Source organism: Microtus pennsylvanicus, chromosome 14 (assembly GCF_037038515.1).
Source record: "Microtus pennsylvanicus isolate mMicPen1 chromosome 14, mMicPen1.hap1, whole genome shotgun sequence".
Lineage (NCBI taxonomy): Eukaryota > Metazoa > Chordata > Mammalia > Rodentia > Cricetidae > Microtus > Microtus pennsylvanicus.
In genome coordinates, this window is record NC_134592.1 from 37,114,813 (window position 1) to 37,131,115 (window position 16,303).

The window sequence follows — 16,303 nt, forward strand, 5'->3', positions numbered from 1 at the left end:
CTGAACAAAACTTGCAATGTTTTTGTAAAAGCATCAAAATATTTGACTCATTATTATAAAGCCATAGTCATGAAACAATATGGCACTCTCTCAAAAACAGAACACAGACCAAAGGAAGAGCAAAAGCCAACTGATTTCTCCACAAGGATGGCAAAAACACACTGGAGAAAAGGCATTCTCTTTAACAAGTAGTGGTTGTAAAGCAGAATGACCAGAAATATGAGGTGAAACTAGATTTCTGTCTCACCTTGTACAAAAACCAAAACAAGATGTATGGAGATCTTATGGTAATAACTGAAACTGTGGAATTACTAGAAAAAAGTTTCAAGATATAAACATAGAGAATGGGGGGCTGGAGAGATGGCTCAGTGGTTAAGCACATAGGATCTTCTTCCAGAGGTCCTGAGTTCAATTCCCAGCATCCACATGGTGGCTCACAACCATCTGTAATGAGACCTGGTGCCTTCTTCTGGCCTGCAGGTGTACATGCAGGCAGAATACTATATATATATATGTATATATATATATACACTCACACACACATATACACACACACAATAAAAGCCATAGAGAATGGCTTTCTAAACAGGAAAATTCAGGAAATAAGAGCAATATTTAGCAAGTGGGATTGCATCAAATAAAAAGCTGTTTCACAGCACTGAAGACAATTATAAGAACGAAAAAAAAACTTACAGAAACCGAATTTTGCCAGCTACTTACTTGGTAATGGATTAATTAATATACAGTATACAGAACAAAAAGAATAAAACATTAAAGCAACAAATAAAAAGTAAAGATAAAATGAACACTTTTCAAATAAAGAGTACAGATGACCAACAAATTTTGGAAATATGCTCAATACTTTTATTCATCAGAGACAAAACTATGAGATTTTACCATACTACAGTTAGAATATCAGAGAGAAAATTAACAGAAACCACATAAGAATGTGATATTAAGAATGAAAAAAAACCCTTATACAATGCTCTTGGAAACATATATTAGTTCAAATAACTACAAAAATTTCTTAAAAATGAAAAATAGAACTATCTTATGATCAAGCTATATAACTTTGGCTCATTACCCAGAAGAATCAGAAATAATCTGTATTGAAAACAGTCTTGTTTCTATTTTTGGCATGGCCGTGTCCACAGGAGCCACTTTCTGGGTGCCCACCAATAGATGTATAGACAAATGAGGTTTATACATACAGACATATACAACATACATATTCAAATTTTGTTAAGACACAGAGCCAATTAAGTGATTTGTAAGAAAATGGATGGAACTGCAGATTAGTATATTAACCAAATTGAGTAAGACTGGAAAAAAAGAAAACAAACATGGTTTTTCTCATTTGTAGAATTTAAGACATAAATGTAAAAGGTAGACTCAAAGGGGTGGGAAAAGAAATAAAGGGTAGCAAAGGGTGGGATAAGAGAGGTAGGTGGGGTGAGTATTAGCAAAGCACATCATCTATATTCTTGAAAATGCCTCTAAACCTAAGAGTTTCTACAGGTACACTAAAAGCAAAACAAAATGAAACATAATAACCCACACTTTTAGACTAACTCCTCTTCACTTTCTAGCCTAGGTTCCAACAGAACCACTTCCTCTTTAATCCATACTGCCCTATCTAAATTATATGGAAGTCATTCCCCCACAACACCAGTTTCCTTGATAGCCTTCACATGTATTTAGTTTTGTGTACATGTATCGTAAGATTCATGGGGAGAGCATAGAGGCCTCGTCATTGTTCTAAACTTCTCCAAAACATTTAATTTTCATTAGTGAGATGAAATCTCTTATCTCTGAAAGTATCTCTGAAGAAACTTTCCTTTTTTGTCTTGAGATCAAGGTTTACTTGTCCTTATGACTTTGACTATGAAACCCAGCAGTTATTTTCAATACACAACACGACATTTCATCTCTGGGTTAAACATCAAAGAGTAGATTTATTATTTTCTCTTTGTTCCTCACCTATTTAATATAAATTACACTTTATTCTCTTGAATTAGGTTTCTCACCCAAGTATGAAACTTCAGGGAACCTTACTTAATATGCTTTATGAAATAAAAGGAATAATTTTTAATCTTATCTTTGTTTTATTTTTATTATTTTTAAATCTTATCTTAATGAGGCCTATGTATTTCTGGATACTGATGAAATTTTTTTTTTTTTTGGTTAGAGATAGCACCTTTATTTCAATTAGTTTTAAGACAAAAAGAACTTACCTAATAAAACTGAGAGGTAGCTATAGTTTAAAAGAATGAGTTGAGGGAGTGGTAAAAACAATGTGTAGAGAACCTTAAACCTTTATTTCTTAATTTCTTTTTTATAATTTATCTCATTATGGCAGGACTTGTTTTCATAGTCCCAAGATGGCACTTCTTAGGATGCATATTTCTTCCTTCCAATTTATATTTAAACAGAATTTGTGGCTCAGTAATTCAAATAAAGTTGGAGCTGAGAACTAAAGCTTGAATTATGTTACCAGAAGTAATAACTGTGGTTAAATGAAATTAAAATGGTGGTTATATTAGCCAACTTACTCAAACTATGTGATGTATGTGGTGTAGTATTAGGAAGAGGATGTAGGAAATGCCTGCTCAGCAGTTAGTCAAAATTTTTGACAATAAGTAGCAATCAGGTAACTGGTAACTGCTGAAATGTCAGTGCATTCAAAAGTTTCTCTTTTGGAAGTTAAGTAGAACAAAATTACTTGGGAAAGTAAAGTAGTAATAATAACTGCAACTCTGCATAGTTTCAAATTCTATATGGCCTGTAACAATCTATTTGCATTTGCATTAAGAAGCACCAAGAATATTAAAGGTACTTTATTGACTGTTACCTCTTTCTCCTTTTTTCACTCTTTATACAGAGGCCAGTATAAAGAATAAAAGTATTAAATGCTTTGATAAAGGCCTCATCATTTACCAAAAGGAATAAAAAGTTTAACTGAAAAATAAATACCTGTAAAGTGACAAAATGATCAATACTTCTACTACTTACAAAGGAATATTAAATCCTTAAATAAATAAGGTTCCTGCATCCTACAATGAAGACATCCACTTATACCATTTTGGAGCTATTTTCACATTAGCACCTCTAGAAAATTAGTCACCATAACTTATGGCTATTGTATGTGATAATTACCTTCTTTCATATGCACCTGAAATGATGGCAGTAAATCCTCACAAGAACTAAAGATAATGTTATTCAAATAATTAAGAGATTGCATATTATGTTTTCATCATTTTTCACATTATGTTTGTTTGTATCTGTTCGTAGATATTTGCACATAAGTTCAAGGGCCCACAGGGGTCAGAAGACTTGGATCCACCTGGAGCAAAATAAGAGCTGTTGTGAGCTATCTAACATCAGTGTTGGGAAGTAAACTCATGTCCTCTGGAACATGCCCTTAACTGCTTATCCATTTCTACAGCCCTCAAATCATTTTTGAGGATCTAATCTGATATTATTAGACTATGGTAGCCTATAATCTTGTTTATGAATGAAGGATTTTGCAATGACTTTATTTTAAAAGCTCAGAATGTTTTCTATAATGGTTATTATAACATTATAAGATATGAATACAAAAAGAAACCCTTCAAATTTGGCATTGCTAAAAAACATTCACGAATATTCATACTAATTACAATTTAAATTTGCTATGTGTCTTTTGACTAACCCAATTTTATTTTCAACTAAATATGCATCATGAAATGAAAATCTTAAATTATAATTTGATAGTGTTATCTTCCAAAAGACAATTATATACATATATGCAATTCCTAAGCACATAAAGTCAAATTTCACTTGATGAATTAGTTTTCATCTTCTGTTTTTGCTCCCCTTTATTTCAGATGCCCAGAATGAATTGAAATAGATTTTTAATAATTTTCTAGCCATGATCTCAATTATTGCTATTAAATGATTTGTATTTAAGAATATTAATTTTAAGTCCAATTTTCTTTGCTATTTTAGTAAAGTAGTTATGTATCCTTAGGTGCCTGCTTCTAACGATTAATTATCATGGAAGTTGCAGATTGAGCTCTCCGTGGTTGCAATGAGAACACAGTGAAGAAAAACAAAATGAGATGCAAGTTCATGAAAGTAAAAAGCTATCACAAATTAAATATTAGTTTGATTAAGCTTTCTAGGTGTTAAGACACAATGCAACCCTCCTATGACGCTTTCTAATTAACTAATACTTAGTTAAAAGTATTCAGTAAAAGAGAAAAAAAAAAACACAACAAAAAAACCCCAGACTTCTTGAGCAGAGAAATTTTTGAAAGTCATGTGATGAAAGTTCACTGTTAAACATGATAGAGTTTTAATAAGTGCAGAGAAATTTAGGCACAAAGAATATATTAAATTCCTTAATGTGGTATGCTTAGTAACCATGAAGATTTTTCAGAATAAAATAACTCATTTACTATGTTATAGCCCACCTCCAAATAAAGGAAGTATGATAAATATTTGCAAAATTATTATTCAAAACTCATTGTCTTACCCGTTTATCTGTACTGCCTGTTGCATCATAGGAATAACTGATGATACCAGGGATGGGCTGTCCATGATGTGCCATGAAAACAGCAGGGTTGGTGTACAATGGATGCTTCTAATGTATAACATATAACAATTATGAATACAGTGAGAGAAAAAGCATGAAATTACATAAGCAAAATGACCAAAAGAAAAAAAAGTGAACACAAATGAACAATGAAATGCCAAATTTTTTAAAATTCAAAGTGACAAAATCAGCTTTGATTTTGTATGTTGTGTTTTCTTTTACAAACAAAATTGATGTTTTAAAAGAACATCAATTAATTAACAACAATTAAAAGGGCTTATCCTTTTAATTAAAAGTAGAAAGAAAGAACATTCAATAATTTTAAAATGAACCTATTCTAATAATTGGTTCAACTAAAGAAAATCCAACTTTAGTTTTAATAGTATGGTTAAAATTTAATGGATTATTGAAGGGTCTACAGACAGAATCTGGAAGTGTTCAATGAAGGAACTACATACTAATTATCTAATGGACATGAGAAGGATTTCTATGTGATTCTAATCTGTTTATTTTTAATAAACAATTCAGAACTAAGACATATTTAAAGTCCTTATAGACTAGAAAATTGCTATTGGCAGCATTTACTAATAAAGTAGTACCAAGAAAATATGTAAGGCTGAAAAAGATGATTTTATTAAATATTTTCAGACATTGACTGAAAATCAAAGTTTCCACAGCAGTATAACTCCTGATTATTGTTCAGTACTATAGAAAACCTGTAATACCCTAAATGCTAGCAAAACAGTAACAAAGTAATGATTCTCTTACATTGTTTCTTTAAAACAAGAACAAATACTTTTTAAAAATTAAAACAGATTTATTTTCCTATGGTCAGAGTAAAAATATCTATGTGATCTTCAAATTATTTCATAGAGTAATTAAATTTTTAATCTGTATAATATTAACCAATGAATGATTATCATTACTAAAAGTGATATGCTACTTTCTAAAGAAATTAAAACAGAGCAGCTGGAAAAAGCTAGGCATGAATAATAATATAAATTATGTTAATTATGCTGAACATGTAGCATTAAGTTCATTCAAATTTACTCAGCTCATAGTACTTCATTGATTTCTAGACCCTTATGAAGAAAATCCGCAAACTTTGGTATTATCCTAATATTTCAATTACTTTATTAGGTTAAAGGAGAATATATTAATTTCTTCTCTATACCACTAAGATAAATTGTGTTTGACAATAACTGAATAAATATGTAATTGGGGAAAATTCAAAAGCCTCTTCAAAGACTTGTCTTTAAAATTTATTTTGTGGTAATGTGATCATCTTGACCCTGGAATAGTGGAGGTTTCCTATACCTCCATACCAGGCAAAATTTTTAAAATATTCTTTTCCAACTAATTTCAAGAGTCATCTGAGGTCTTTTAACTTTGTTTTCTGTTTCTTTAAAAATATGTGGAGTTTTGATGTCCGAAATACATAATCATTGTATATAATAAAATGGCAACTTTAAAGAGTTCCTTAAAAATCACATTGTTTATCAATATAGCTATAACTTCATTAGGTAATTGGCATATCATTAGTGCCTTAGAACACAAACTAACTTCAATGCTTACACAGAATCTGTACCAGGACAGAGAACACATTGACAAATTTTAATGGATATTCCAGCTCTATTTTTAGGATGCTCTCAAAAACATTAAACTTATGGAAGGATGAAATGGAAAGAGGATGAAATCAGTACTTTCCCCATGGGTAAGTCAGAACTCCGTCTCTCTCAGCAGACCTACCTTTGCAGCAATGGCTGCTGCAGTTATATGTGATGAGGAACTATCTTCTGTTGAAGCTACACCACTGTCTTTCTTTTCTTCTTCCTCTTCTTCACACTGAACCCCTTTGTCTTCTGTCTGTTTATGGGGGCTAGTTGTAGGAGGTGGAGAAAGAGGAGGTGGTGGGGAAGGTAAGTCTTCAAGTTCATCATGCACCTCCTTTACTTTTACAATGGCATCACGTAAAAGGTCAATGGCATGAGGTAGAGCTGGCAGTATGAACTGAAAGCATTCCTGCCCACAAAGACAAAACAAGAAATAAAAGTCATGCTTTTTAATAGACAAAATGGTAGCAATCAAATTGATTATAATTTTGGACTTGTATTTCTATCCATATCAAGAATAAGTCATATTTGACACATCTTTTTAATGTAAAATATGAAGCAATCACATCATATAACACTTTCCATATGTTAGAGGTTATGGCCGTTAGATGAATCCTTACATGAATGCATACTATGCTTTTAAAGTACAATTTTGATACAACTATGTATTTACATATGCTCTATATATAAAAGATATGAAAAGCAAGAGAATTTTCAAACTGCTTGCTAGTGCAAGACTTGGGTCTAACACGTCACATTAAGGACCAATTTTTTTTGTTATTGTTCAGATCGGAAATTCTACTATCATAATATATACCAGTGTAGTTATGACAAAAGCACTATGGAATAAGCAAAAAATAAAAATAAAATTGTAAAAGTTGTGAATAGAATTCAAATTAATATTTTCTTCACATGCCATTAATATCTATAATGCATCCCCAAAAGACACCAGGCAAGGACTTATAATTAGAATACTGAGCTAATTGTATCTTAGGAATAGATGGAAGTCTTTCTCTTTCACATTAAAACAACACCTTAATAAAGTCTGAAAGGTAAAGAAATATCTTAAAACAAGAATGGAACATTAATGGCATACTTGAAGAATGCCTAATTTTTCACTGTCTTTATAGATCTCAATTGCTTACTGTTTAAACAGTATATTAAAGAACGTAATCTTGATAAAACAGAGGTTTGATATTTTCCTTCAGCTTCTAGGAGGCTATATCCAGACATTAAAATGTCAGGATTGATAAAAAATGTCTTTATTTCCTGGGATCTTTGATTACTAGTTAAGCTGAAAACTATGCATACCAAAGGCTCATGTTGGGACTCCTCATCGGCAATGTTCTGCATGTATACTGTCATGTGTCTAGGACAGGATGGTAACACATGCATGGTCCCAAGGGAGAATAAACAAGGAAAGCTCTTTGTTGGCTAGGTACCTCTATTTTTTGCTCTGTGACTTTTCCCTTCTTAATTTTAGTCCACATCACCTTCCTGTGTAAAAAATAACTTTAAGACCCTTAAGTGAGTTCTGTGAATCCTAGTGAATTACTATGTAGGTTTAGAAATCACACCAAGTTAAACTCACTAGTGAAGCTCATCTTTTGGAATGCTTCAACTTTGCCGGTGGCTGAGGAAGATGAAAACAAATAATTCATATGTTTGAAATACATGATGTTCCTAGGGCTTGTGATTTGTTAGCATAACTTCTATACTATCTCTCAGCTATACTTTCATATTTAGTTTTCTAGCTCAGGAGCAGTGCTCAATGTCCTATGGCTATATGTTCAGGGAAAAGCAATGAAAAACTGATCTATTGAAGACACAGATGTATGGGGTGTTTTGAAGTCATTCTGGGAATTTAAGGGTGTGTATTAAAGTAAAATATGTCACTGTCCATCCAAAGAACTTCCTCCTAGGATTAGAAATTGCCTGGAATCACATCCAATTGGATGCTCGAATTGGTTACATGGGTCTAAGAGGTAAGTTGACACTACATAGCTACAGCAAAGCAAGAAGTGCCAAGTTAAGATTCATTTGTCTTGCACCCTCTGAGACATAAAATGTCAACAATACTGTTTTATCTGCCAAAAAATAAGTCAGAAACCAAAGGAAGACATGGGAAATATTCTGAGGAGGGAAAGTTCTATATATAACTATCAAAATAAAACTGATACTGGTAATTCCTGAGGATACAAATAGGTTTTAGCATTTTCATCTTTAGAAAATGAAATGGGCACTTCAAATTTTTGTTTTCTCACTGGTTGGGGGGTGGTGATGAGTGTCTCATCACATTCAATATAGGAGGGTAGGTGAACAAGGAAGGTGCCTACTAGTTGGGTTTCTTCACTTTTTAGGAAAGGGGCACTTGGACAAAGACACCCACATGTAAATATTCTCCCTTACAAATGTACCCCTTCCCCCATGACACCTAAACTTTCCCCCCACCAATCTGACACAGTGGTCACAGTAATAATACAACTGTGGGTGGCAGAATAGGAGATGATTTCTTTTTTCTTTTTTCTTTTTTTTTTTGGATTTGTGACAGGGTATCTCCGTAGCTTTTGGTTCCTGTCCTGGAACTAGCTCTTGTAGACCAGGCTGGCCTCGAACTCACAGAGATCCGCCTGCCTCTGCCTCCCGAGTGCTGGGATTAAAGGCGTGTGCCACCACTGCCCAGCTAGGGGATGATTTCTAAGCAAGAAGATGTTAAATATATGTTTAATTTTTTTGTCAGAATTCCTGATGTTTGCTTTTGCCCTTACCACATCTGGATAAGTTAGATTTGCTAGAATAATACTATACTGCCTAATTGGAAAGATAGTCCACTAGCTCTTTATCTGTGTGACTATATCATATGAATAGGAATGGACTGAGTGCAAGTTCTATGTGGTTGAGGACAGCTATATGATAGCTATATATGTAGCTAAATACAAAGCCAAAACGACCTGAAAACTTTTTTTAAGTGATTGTGTGGTCTTGAACATGAATTTGTAGATGACAATGCCCTGCTTCAAAATAAAAGGTTAGCCCAAAACTACTATTGGTAATGTGAATCAGCATAGTGATTAAACTTTATGTCTCCAAAGATGTAGCACACTCAAAACAAGTAGCATAATGAATGTCTGACTTTGTTTTAATTCACTGTCCTTGAACTTTACTTTTTAGTTGTACTATTCCTACATTAGATATGTGGTGTGGGATATCCTTCTGTCTATGTGTTGCTTTTATTGGCTAATGAATAAAGGAACTGCTTTGGGCCTATAGCAGAGTTATAGGAAAACAGAGCTAGGCGGGGAAAATTGGATGGAATGCTGAGAGAAGGCAGAGAGGGAGATGCCATGGAGCTGTGGCCAGAGTCAGACATGCCAAAACTTTGCCAGTAAGTCACTGCTACATGGCAACACACAGATTAATAGAAATGGCTTAAATTAACGTGTAAAAGTTAGCCAATAAGAAGCTAGAGTTAATGGGCCAAGCAGTGTTTTATTAGTACAGTTTCAGTGTGATTATTTTGCGTGTAAGTTAGCTAGGTGCCAGGAAAGAACAAGTGGCCCCTCCTCCAACAAATATGCTGCAATATTAGGATTATTAATCCTACAGGAGTATTGATATTCTTGGTCAAATATATTTGGAAAGTGAATTAAAATCTACCTTAAAGTGTAATACCAACAGAAACATGATTGGACAGCAAACAACTGGAAGTTGTTTCATCTTATTTCTGTTATACAGTGCTGTATGAATGTATCACATTGTACAAAGAAGAAGAGATCAAGGAGGAAAATAAGTAAATTACAATTAAAATATGAAAATACACATAATGTGTTTAAAGGTAGATTACTCAATTCTCTAGATCTAACCATATTTCATGTTGCTACTTGCAAATTAGGCATATTCTCACTGATAATATTGATGTGTTCAGTAATATAAATGAAAAAGTGAATACAATTATGAGCAATGTTAATTGGTAAAAAGCCTTAGCCAAAAGTCAGAGCATACCATTCCATAGTGCAGAATTAATTATCATACAGAAAGAGTCTAGCCTTGCCTTTAGCTACTAGAAAGGGGACTTCTAGGATATAAGACTGTAATGACAGAGTATTCTTTTTTTGCCAGACAACTTGGGCAATGAGATCTCCTAACAATATAAATTACAATGCAGGTTTGGATCTACTTTGATATTGCTTTGCCTCTGAAAGATGTTGAAAACTAAAGGGATAAGGACTTAAATAAAGCCATGTGGACACTATATGACGAACGAGCTAGAATGAACAAACATGAAAACAACAAACACAACAGTTCAAATGAGGTTCTGATTGGCAATATTCCATGTAGATTGTTGCAGTCACAGGAAAGTAACAAATTCATGAATACACAGGAAGAGGACAATGGAAGCTCTGTATCAGGTATGTTTACTAAACTCTGATGCACTTCTCTTGGCTCAAAATGTATCCTTTCCTTCTATAAACAATAACTGTAAGTATATGAAGTGTTCGGTGAGTTTTCATGTACTTCCTAATGAAATACATAATTTGAGGGTGCTTTTTGGGAATCTCTTGAGTAGTGTTAGCAGTGAGCAGCTATTTTGGTGTGTACAGCTTGTTGGTTGTGTACTCTCAGAGTTGGTTGGTTAAGAGTTCATTTATTAAACCATATAACATAGAGAATGCTTACCTGAGATCCTTTCTTGCTACCAGGTAGGTTAATTATCAGAGTTTTTCCCCTTATTCCACACACTGGTCTGAAAAGAAAGAGAAAGAGAATTGAATAATGAATTGAAACAAATATTCAACAAAGGCCAATCATATTGCTTTACGTAAAAACACGTATTATAGGAAAAAAGTTACAGTAGATTATCAATTGTTATACAAATTGGACATTCTGAGCAGTATTTTTATAATAGTGGTTAGTACAGTGGATTAAAAAAAGAACTGAACATGAAATCAGAATAAAGTAGCTATTTTAAAGGACTGTGACCCTAACAATACTGCCTTTTTGTTTAAGTTTAGCTTTTCAAATTGCAGTTGTTGAAGGACAAACTGCATTAAAATGCCTAATATAGTAATAGTGATGTTAAATAGTCTAAATTGGCATTCAAGAGCTGAGTGAGGTTTAGATTTGTGCTTTAACTTTTCAACAAGTGTAGAAAGTGAAGTAAAACAGATTTTCACATATGTATTGCTGTGGGGGAAAGGCAACAGGGCTTAGTCATAAACAGAATCATTGATAGTTACAGGTCTTTTAACATAGAAAGCGCTTTGGGAGAACCTTGTAAATTTCTTTTTTAAAAAGTGTATTTTTGATATTATAATTTAATTATATACCTCTCCCTCCCCTTTCTTCCTTTTTGCCCTTCCCCCAGATAACCTCCCCACTCTTCTTCAAGTTCATAGTCCCTGTTTTCACTGAACTTCAATTTCAAGTGTAAATAGGCTGGCTAGAAACAATACATAAAAGTAGAAGGTACTAGAAAATTGAGTGAAGAATGGAAGGCCTGAGTTATCTTTCTCTTTTCGAAGTTTTCTTTAAAATTGTTCACTGACAATTTCATATATTTATGGAGTATATTTTAATTATTAAAGAATTAGAATTCTGGCACATTAAGTTGGGGCAGAACCAAGCCCCTCTTCCCTGCATTAAGGGTGGGCATAGCATCCCATTTTAGGGAATGGGCTCCTACAAGCTATCTCATGCACCAGGATCCTGGTCCTACTCTCAGGGGCTTCTCAGATAGTCCAAGTTTGACCACTGTCTCCCACATACAGAGGGTCTAGTTAGGTCCCATGGAGCCTCCACAGTTGGTGGTGTAGAGTTCATGATTTTCCACAACCTTAGTTCAGCTGTCTCTGTAAATTTCTCCATCATGATCTTGACCTCCCTTGCTCATTTAATGTGCCAGACTTTGTTGATAACCCACTAGAGCCCTTGCCTGTTGGGGGAAGTGAATGGGAAGTGGGCTGGTGGGGCGAGAGGAGTGGTAGGAAGGAAAACTGTGGTAGGAATGTAAAATGAAATTAAAAATAACTCACTATCTGGCTACATTTTGCTATGGTCACATTTTAATTTTATCTTTGAAAATAAAATTATGCTACTTTAAATAATTTATAAATAAGAATTTTGAATAATCTACAGCTGTCATATATTTTATTTTTCTTGTCTTAGAATCTGGATGGGAAAATTTATTAACATTTACTTAAAGCCTTCCACACATTTGAAGATGTTTATTAATCATCCTTTAGCTAACTACATTTGGAATACATTCTTTAACTAAAAACTGTATTTCCTAATCTTTGTATTAGTTCTTTGAGATTTCTTACAATATACTTTGATCATACTACATCTCAACACTTCAAAAACCTAATTCCCCACCCAACTTTGTGTCCCTTTAAAAACAAAACAAAACACAACTCTTCAAGACCATAGTTTTGGACGTATGGTCTTTATATGGAGCATATCTAACTTACTAGAGGATAAACTCTTTAGAGGAAAAACAGAAATCCTTCCTTAAGACGCTATTGCTGCTGGGTGAGATAGTGAGGTAGCAAATACCTTTAACCCCAGCAGTGGGAGGCAGAGGCCAGGGGTATCTCTTTGAGTTCAAGGTGGGCCTGACCTCAAAAGTATAAAATAAGAGCATTATATCTCTAAGTGAGGGCATAAGTAAGAAACTTTACAGAAGAAACAGACTTGAGTGGTTTTTAACAAAGGATATACTTCAACAGATAAAAAGGGTTTGGGGAAGAGTCAAGGAAAACCAGGAGTTTAGGTGTTTAAGTGGGAAACTGTAGTGTTAATTCATTTGCATTTAAATAAATAAAGCTTGCTTGAAAATCAGAGGGCAAAGCAGCCACACTAGTCAGCCATACAGGCGAGGCAGTGGTGGCACAAAGCTTCAATTCCAGCAGTCACACTAGTTAGCCAAAGAGGTTGGCCAGTGGTAGTGCACACCTTTAATCTTAGAACTGGAGAGAATGTAAGGTGGGATGAGATGGGCGCTCACTCCCTGGCACCCTGAAGATTTCAAAGAGGTAAGAGCTCTTGAGTTTCTTAGCTGCTCTGCTTTTCTGATCTTCAGGTTGAACCCCTGAAGGGCCCAAAACAACTCTATTTTGTGCTAGGCTCCAAGGTGGCTATCAGCAGAGCGGGAAGTTCCCTAGACTGGAGCCAATCAGAGAGCCAATCATAAGCTGTATGTATCCCTTATGCCCATAACAATAGATTTGTGATCTTTTATTTTTGCCTTTATAAACCCTGTCTAAGAACAGTAGGACACCTCCTCTGGCCCCCCGCTGTGCTGCTGTGCAAGCCAAGATGCCTATAGTGATTTGCAGAATTAAACCTTGCTTTTGCAATACAGTGAGTTTGTGTCTCTGGTGGTCTTCTTGGGGTCCCCACAACTTGAGCACTACATCCCAGTGTTTGTGTCTGGGTTTCTATTAATCATACTACATTTGAAGCCCAACATTTGGGATACAAATTCACAAAAAAGCCACCAGCATAAGCCAGAGTTGCACATGTGGCTCTGGCCCGACCTGGCAAGGTTTTCTTTTCTTTTTTTCCCAAGCCTCTGGTGCTGTAGGAAGTCTTACAGCCAGTGGTTACCTGCCCACTGGGGTGTGGCCTCTTACACTATATATGCTGATGTAGAGGATGCTTCCAGCCTATTTTTCCAGTTGTGGATTTCAGTTTCTGATCTCTGTTCCAGCAGAGGATTCTGATTTTGTGAGTCTATCCCTAAATAAATAGCCATCTATTTCTCAATTCTGAGCTAGTGTGGTATTTCTTTTAAGCATCCTTCTTCATCTGGGTAAGTTTGGGATTGTTTTGTTGTGGCCTCCCTAAAACAGTCTCCAGATAACACTGGAACTCCAGATGCACCCGGGCTCCAAACACCACAGGACTCACTGGGCCTAGACTGGCCAGTGTGCGCCACTCCCCCACCCCCACCCCAAACCATCCCCTGTGTTTTTTCAGACAGCGTCCTCTCTCTCTGTCTCTCTCTCTCTCTCTCTCTCTCTCTCTCTCTCTCTCGCTCGCTCGCTCGCTCTCGCTCTCCCTTAAGCCCCCATTCAGGGTGCTGGCAAACTAGGTAGTTGTCTTGAAATCCACTCAGACTTTTCTGTTCTATGTGACAGCTATGAGCCTCACATCTTCATCAACATCGTTGGTAGATTTGGTAAGAGAATTGGGAATTCTTAAAGGGGAGGAATTAGTTAAAAGAGAGAGTTCCCCCCCCCACATTAAAAAAATGGGAAAAACCATTACAATGGAGGAATTTGGGTTTCTGTATGATAATATGCCAGATACTTTGAAAAAGGAATGAATAAATGAGAGGATCTAATTTAGATGGGATTTATATAATGTCAATTGTAAACATTTGATAACATTTTGGTCTTATACCTAAAAAAGTTGGTTAATCTGAGTGCTAAAATAAGAGGCCTTAAAAAAACCTAATAACAGATCACAGAGATAATCAAATCCAGAAAGAGGAATTTAATGGAGAGGCAATTCCAACATAGCATTTTAAGATTAGAGAGAAACAGCCTAAGGTTTTCAAAAAACCAACCATAATATATCCAGTAACCTTACAGGAATTGCCAAATGGCAGAGGCTCTGTTACAGCTAACTAAACTCCTGTGCCAATGTTAGAGTTAAGAAGATTCAAGGAAGCAACAGTCTCATATGGCATGAAATCTCCTTTTGTAAAGCAAATGTTAAAATGGTGGTCAGTTTGTAATAGAACATATGACCAAAGACTGGATAGAATTAGTTAAAGGAGTTTTAGAGCCAGGTCCACAGTTACAATGGATATGTGCTTCAGATAAGAATCTAAGATTATTAAATAACAAAGTAAAGCTAGAGGTAGAGATATCTCTGAAGATCAAATTCTTGGAGAAGACTATGCTACTAAAGAAAGGCAGGCTGTAAATGGTGACCACACCCTGGATTTATGCTGCCTAGCAGCTTTGAATGCTTGGGACATAATTGGAGAAACAGGGAAGAAAATTGAGTCATTTACTAAAGTTATATGGGGGCCAAAGGAAGCCTTTATGGACTTCTTTCAGAGATTGGCTTCAGAAATAAATAGAATGATACCAAATTCAGAAGCAAGACGAGTAATAATTGAATCTCTGGATTTTGAAAATGTAAGTTCTCTATGCAAAAGGATAATTAGGCCATTAAAGGTGAGGTCAGCACCTTTGGAGGAAGATTCGAGACAATTAATACTGAATCTCATGGCCATAATGATGCATGGATAGGAGATGTGATTTCCAGAGGTTTGAGGAAAAACTAAAATGTCAAATGTTATAATGTGGCAAACAAGGTCATCAAAAAAGGGATTGTAAACAGGGCATTCGTAGAAACAATGTTCTTTCTAAGAATAATCCATTCAGAATGTTCCTCCTTTCTGGATTATGCAGAAGGTGTGACAAAGACAGGCAACGGACTAATGAATACAGGCCAACAAGGAATATTTCGGACTAATGAATATGGCCAACAAGGAATATTCAAGCTAATCTTTTCCCTTTGGGAAACTCCATGAAGGTCCTCTCACAGGCCACTATGCCAAATCTGATTCAATAGTTTCCTGCATTGTGGAGGAAACTCCTTTCCAGAGCGATTAAGGAATAGAGAACAAAAAAAAAAAAATCAGGAGAAACCATAAAACAAGTATTTTTGGCAAACTTCTATAAATGAATAGAGTTCAAAATTAAAAATACAAAAAAGTGGCGTTATAATTGAAGGTCTGATAGACACAGGTACAGATGTAACAATTATTTCATCAGAATCTTGGCATCCAAATTGGCTTATTCAGAATGTAAATCTTCAGTTTTTAGTGGTTGGAACTTTATCTCAGGTAAAGCAGAGTGTGAAACTGGTCAAATGTATAGTGCCAGAAGGACAGAGAGGAATATTAAAACCATATGTGGCTAACAGAGCAATGAATTTGTAGGGACGTGATTTGTTTTAGGAATTAAATACTCAGACTAACATTCTCCTAATCTTAGAAACAAACCATAAATTAACATGTTTCTGGAAAAAAATAATAGATGGTTTTATGCAGAACAGGCACTGACCATTTAGGCTGAAGAAGAACAGGACACAACAG

At 34.9% G+C, this 16,303-nt stretch overlaps 1 protein-coding gene across 18 annotated transcripts in view; it reads right to left on the reverse strand.

Moving 5' to 3' along the window:
* Gphn (gephyrin) overlaps positions 1–16,303 on the reverse strand; it is a 342,975-nt gene that overhangs the window by 158,085 nt on the left and 168,587 nt on the right. For 11 of the 18 annotated variants that reach the window (XM_075948523.1, XM_075948521.1, XM_075948516.1 and 8 more), the window contains 2 exons: positions 10,867–10,933; positions 6,326–6,598 (listed from right to left, as the gene is read on the reverse strand). In XM_075948523.1, the coding sequence (XP_075804638.1) occupies positions 6,326–6,598; positions 10,867–10,933 (340 nt within the window). Of the gene's footprint in view, positions 1–4,516; positions 4,625–6,325; positions 6,599–10,866; positions 10,934–16,303 lie in introns of all 18 variants that reach the window. The other 7 variants (XM_075948519.1, XM_075948515.1, XM_075948508.1 and 4 more) reach the window with 1 other exon arrangement.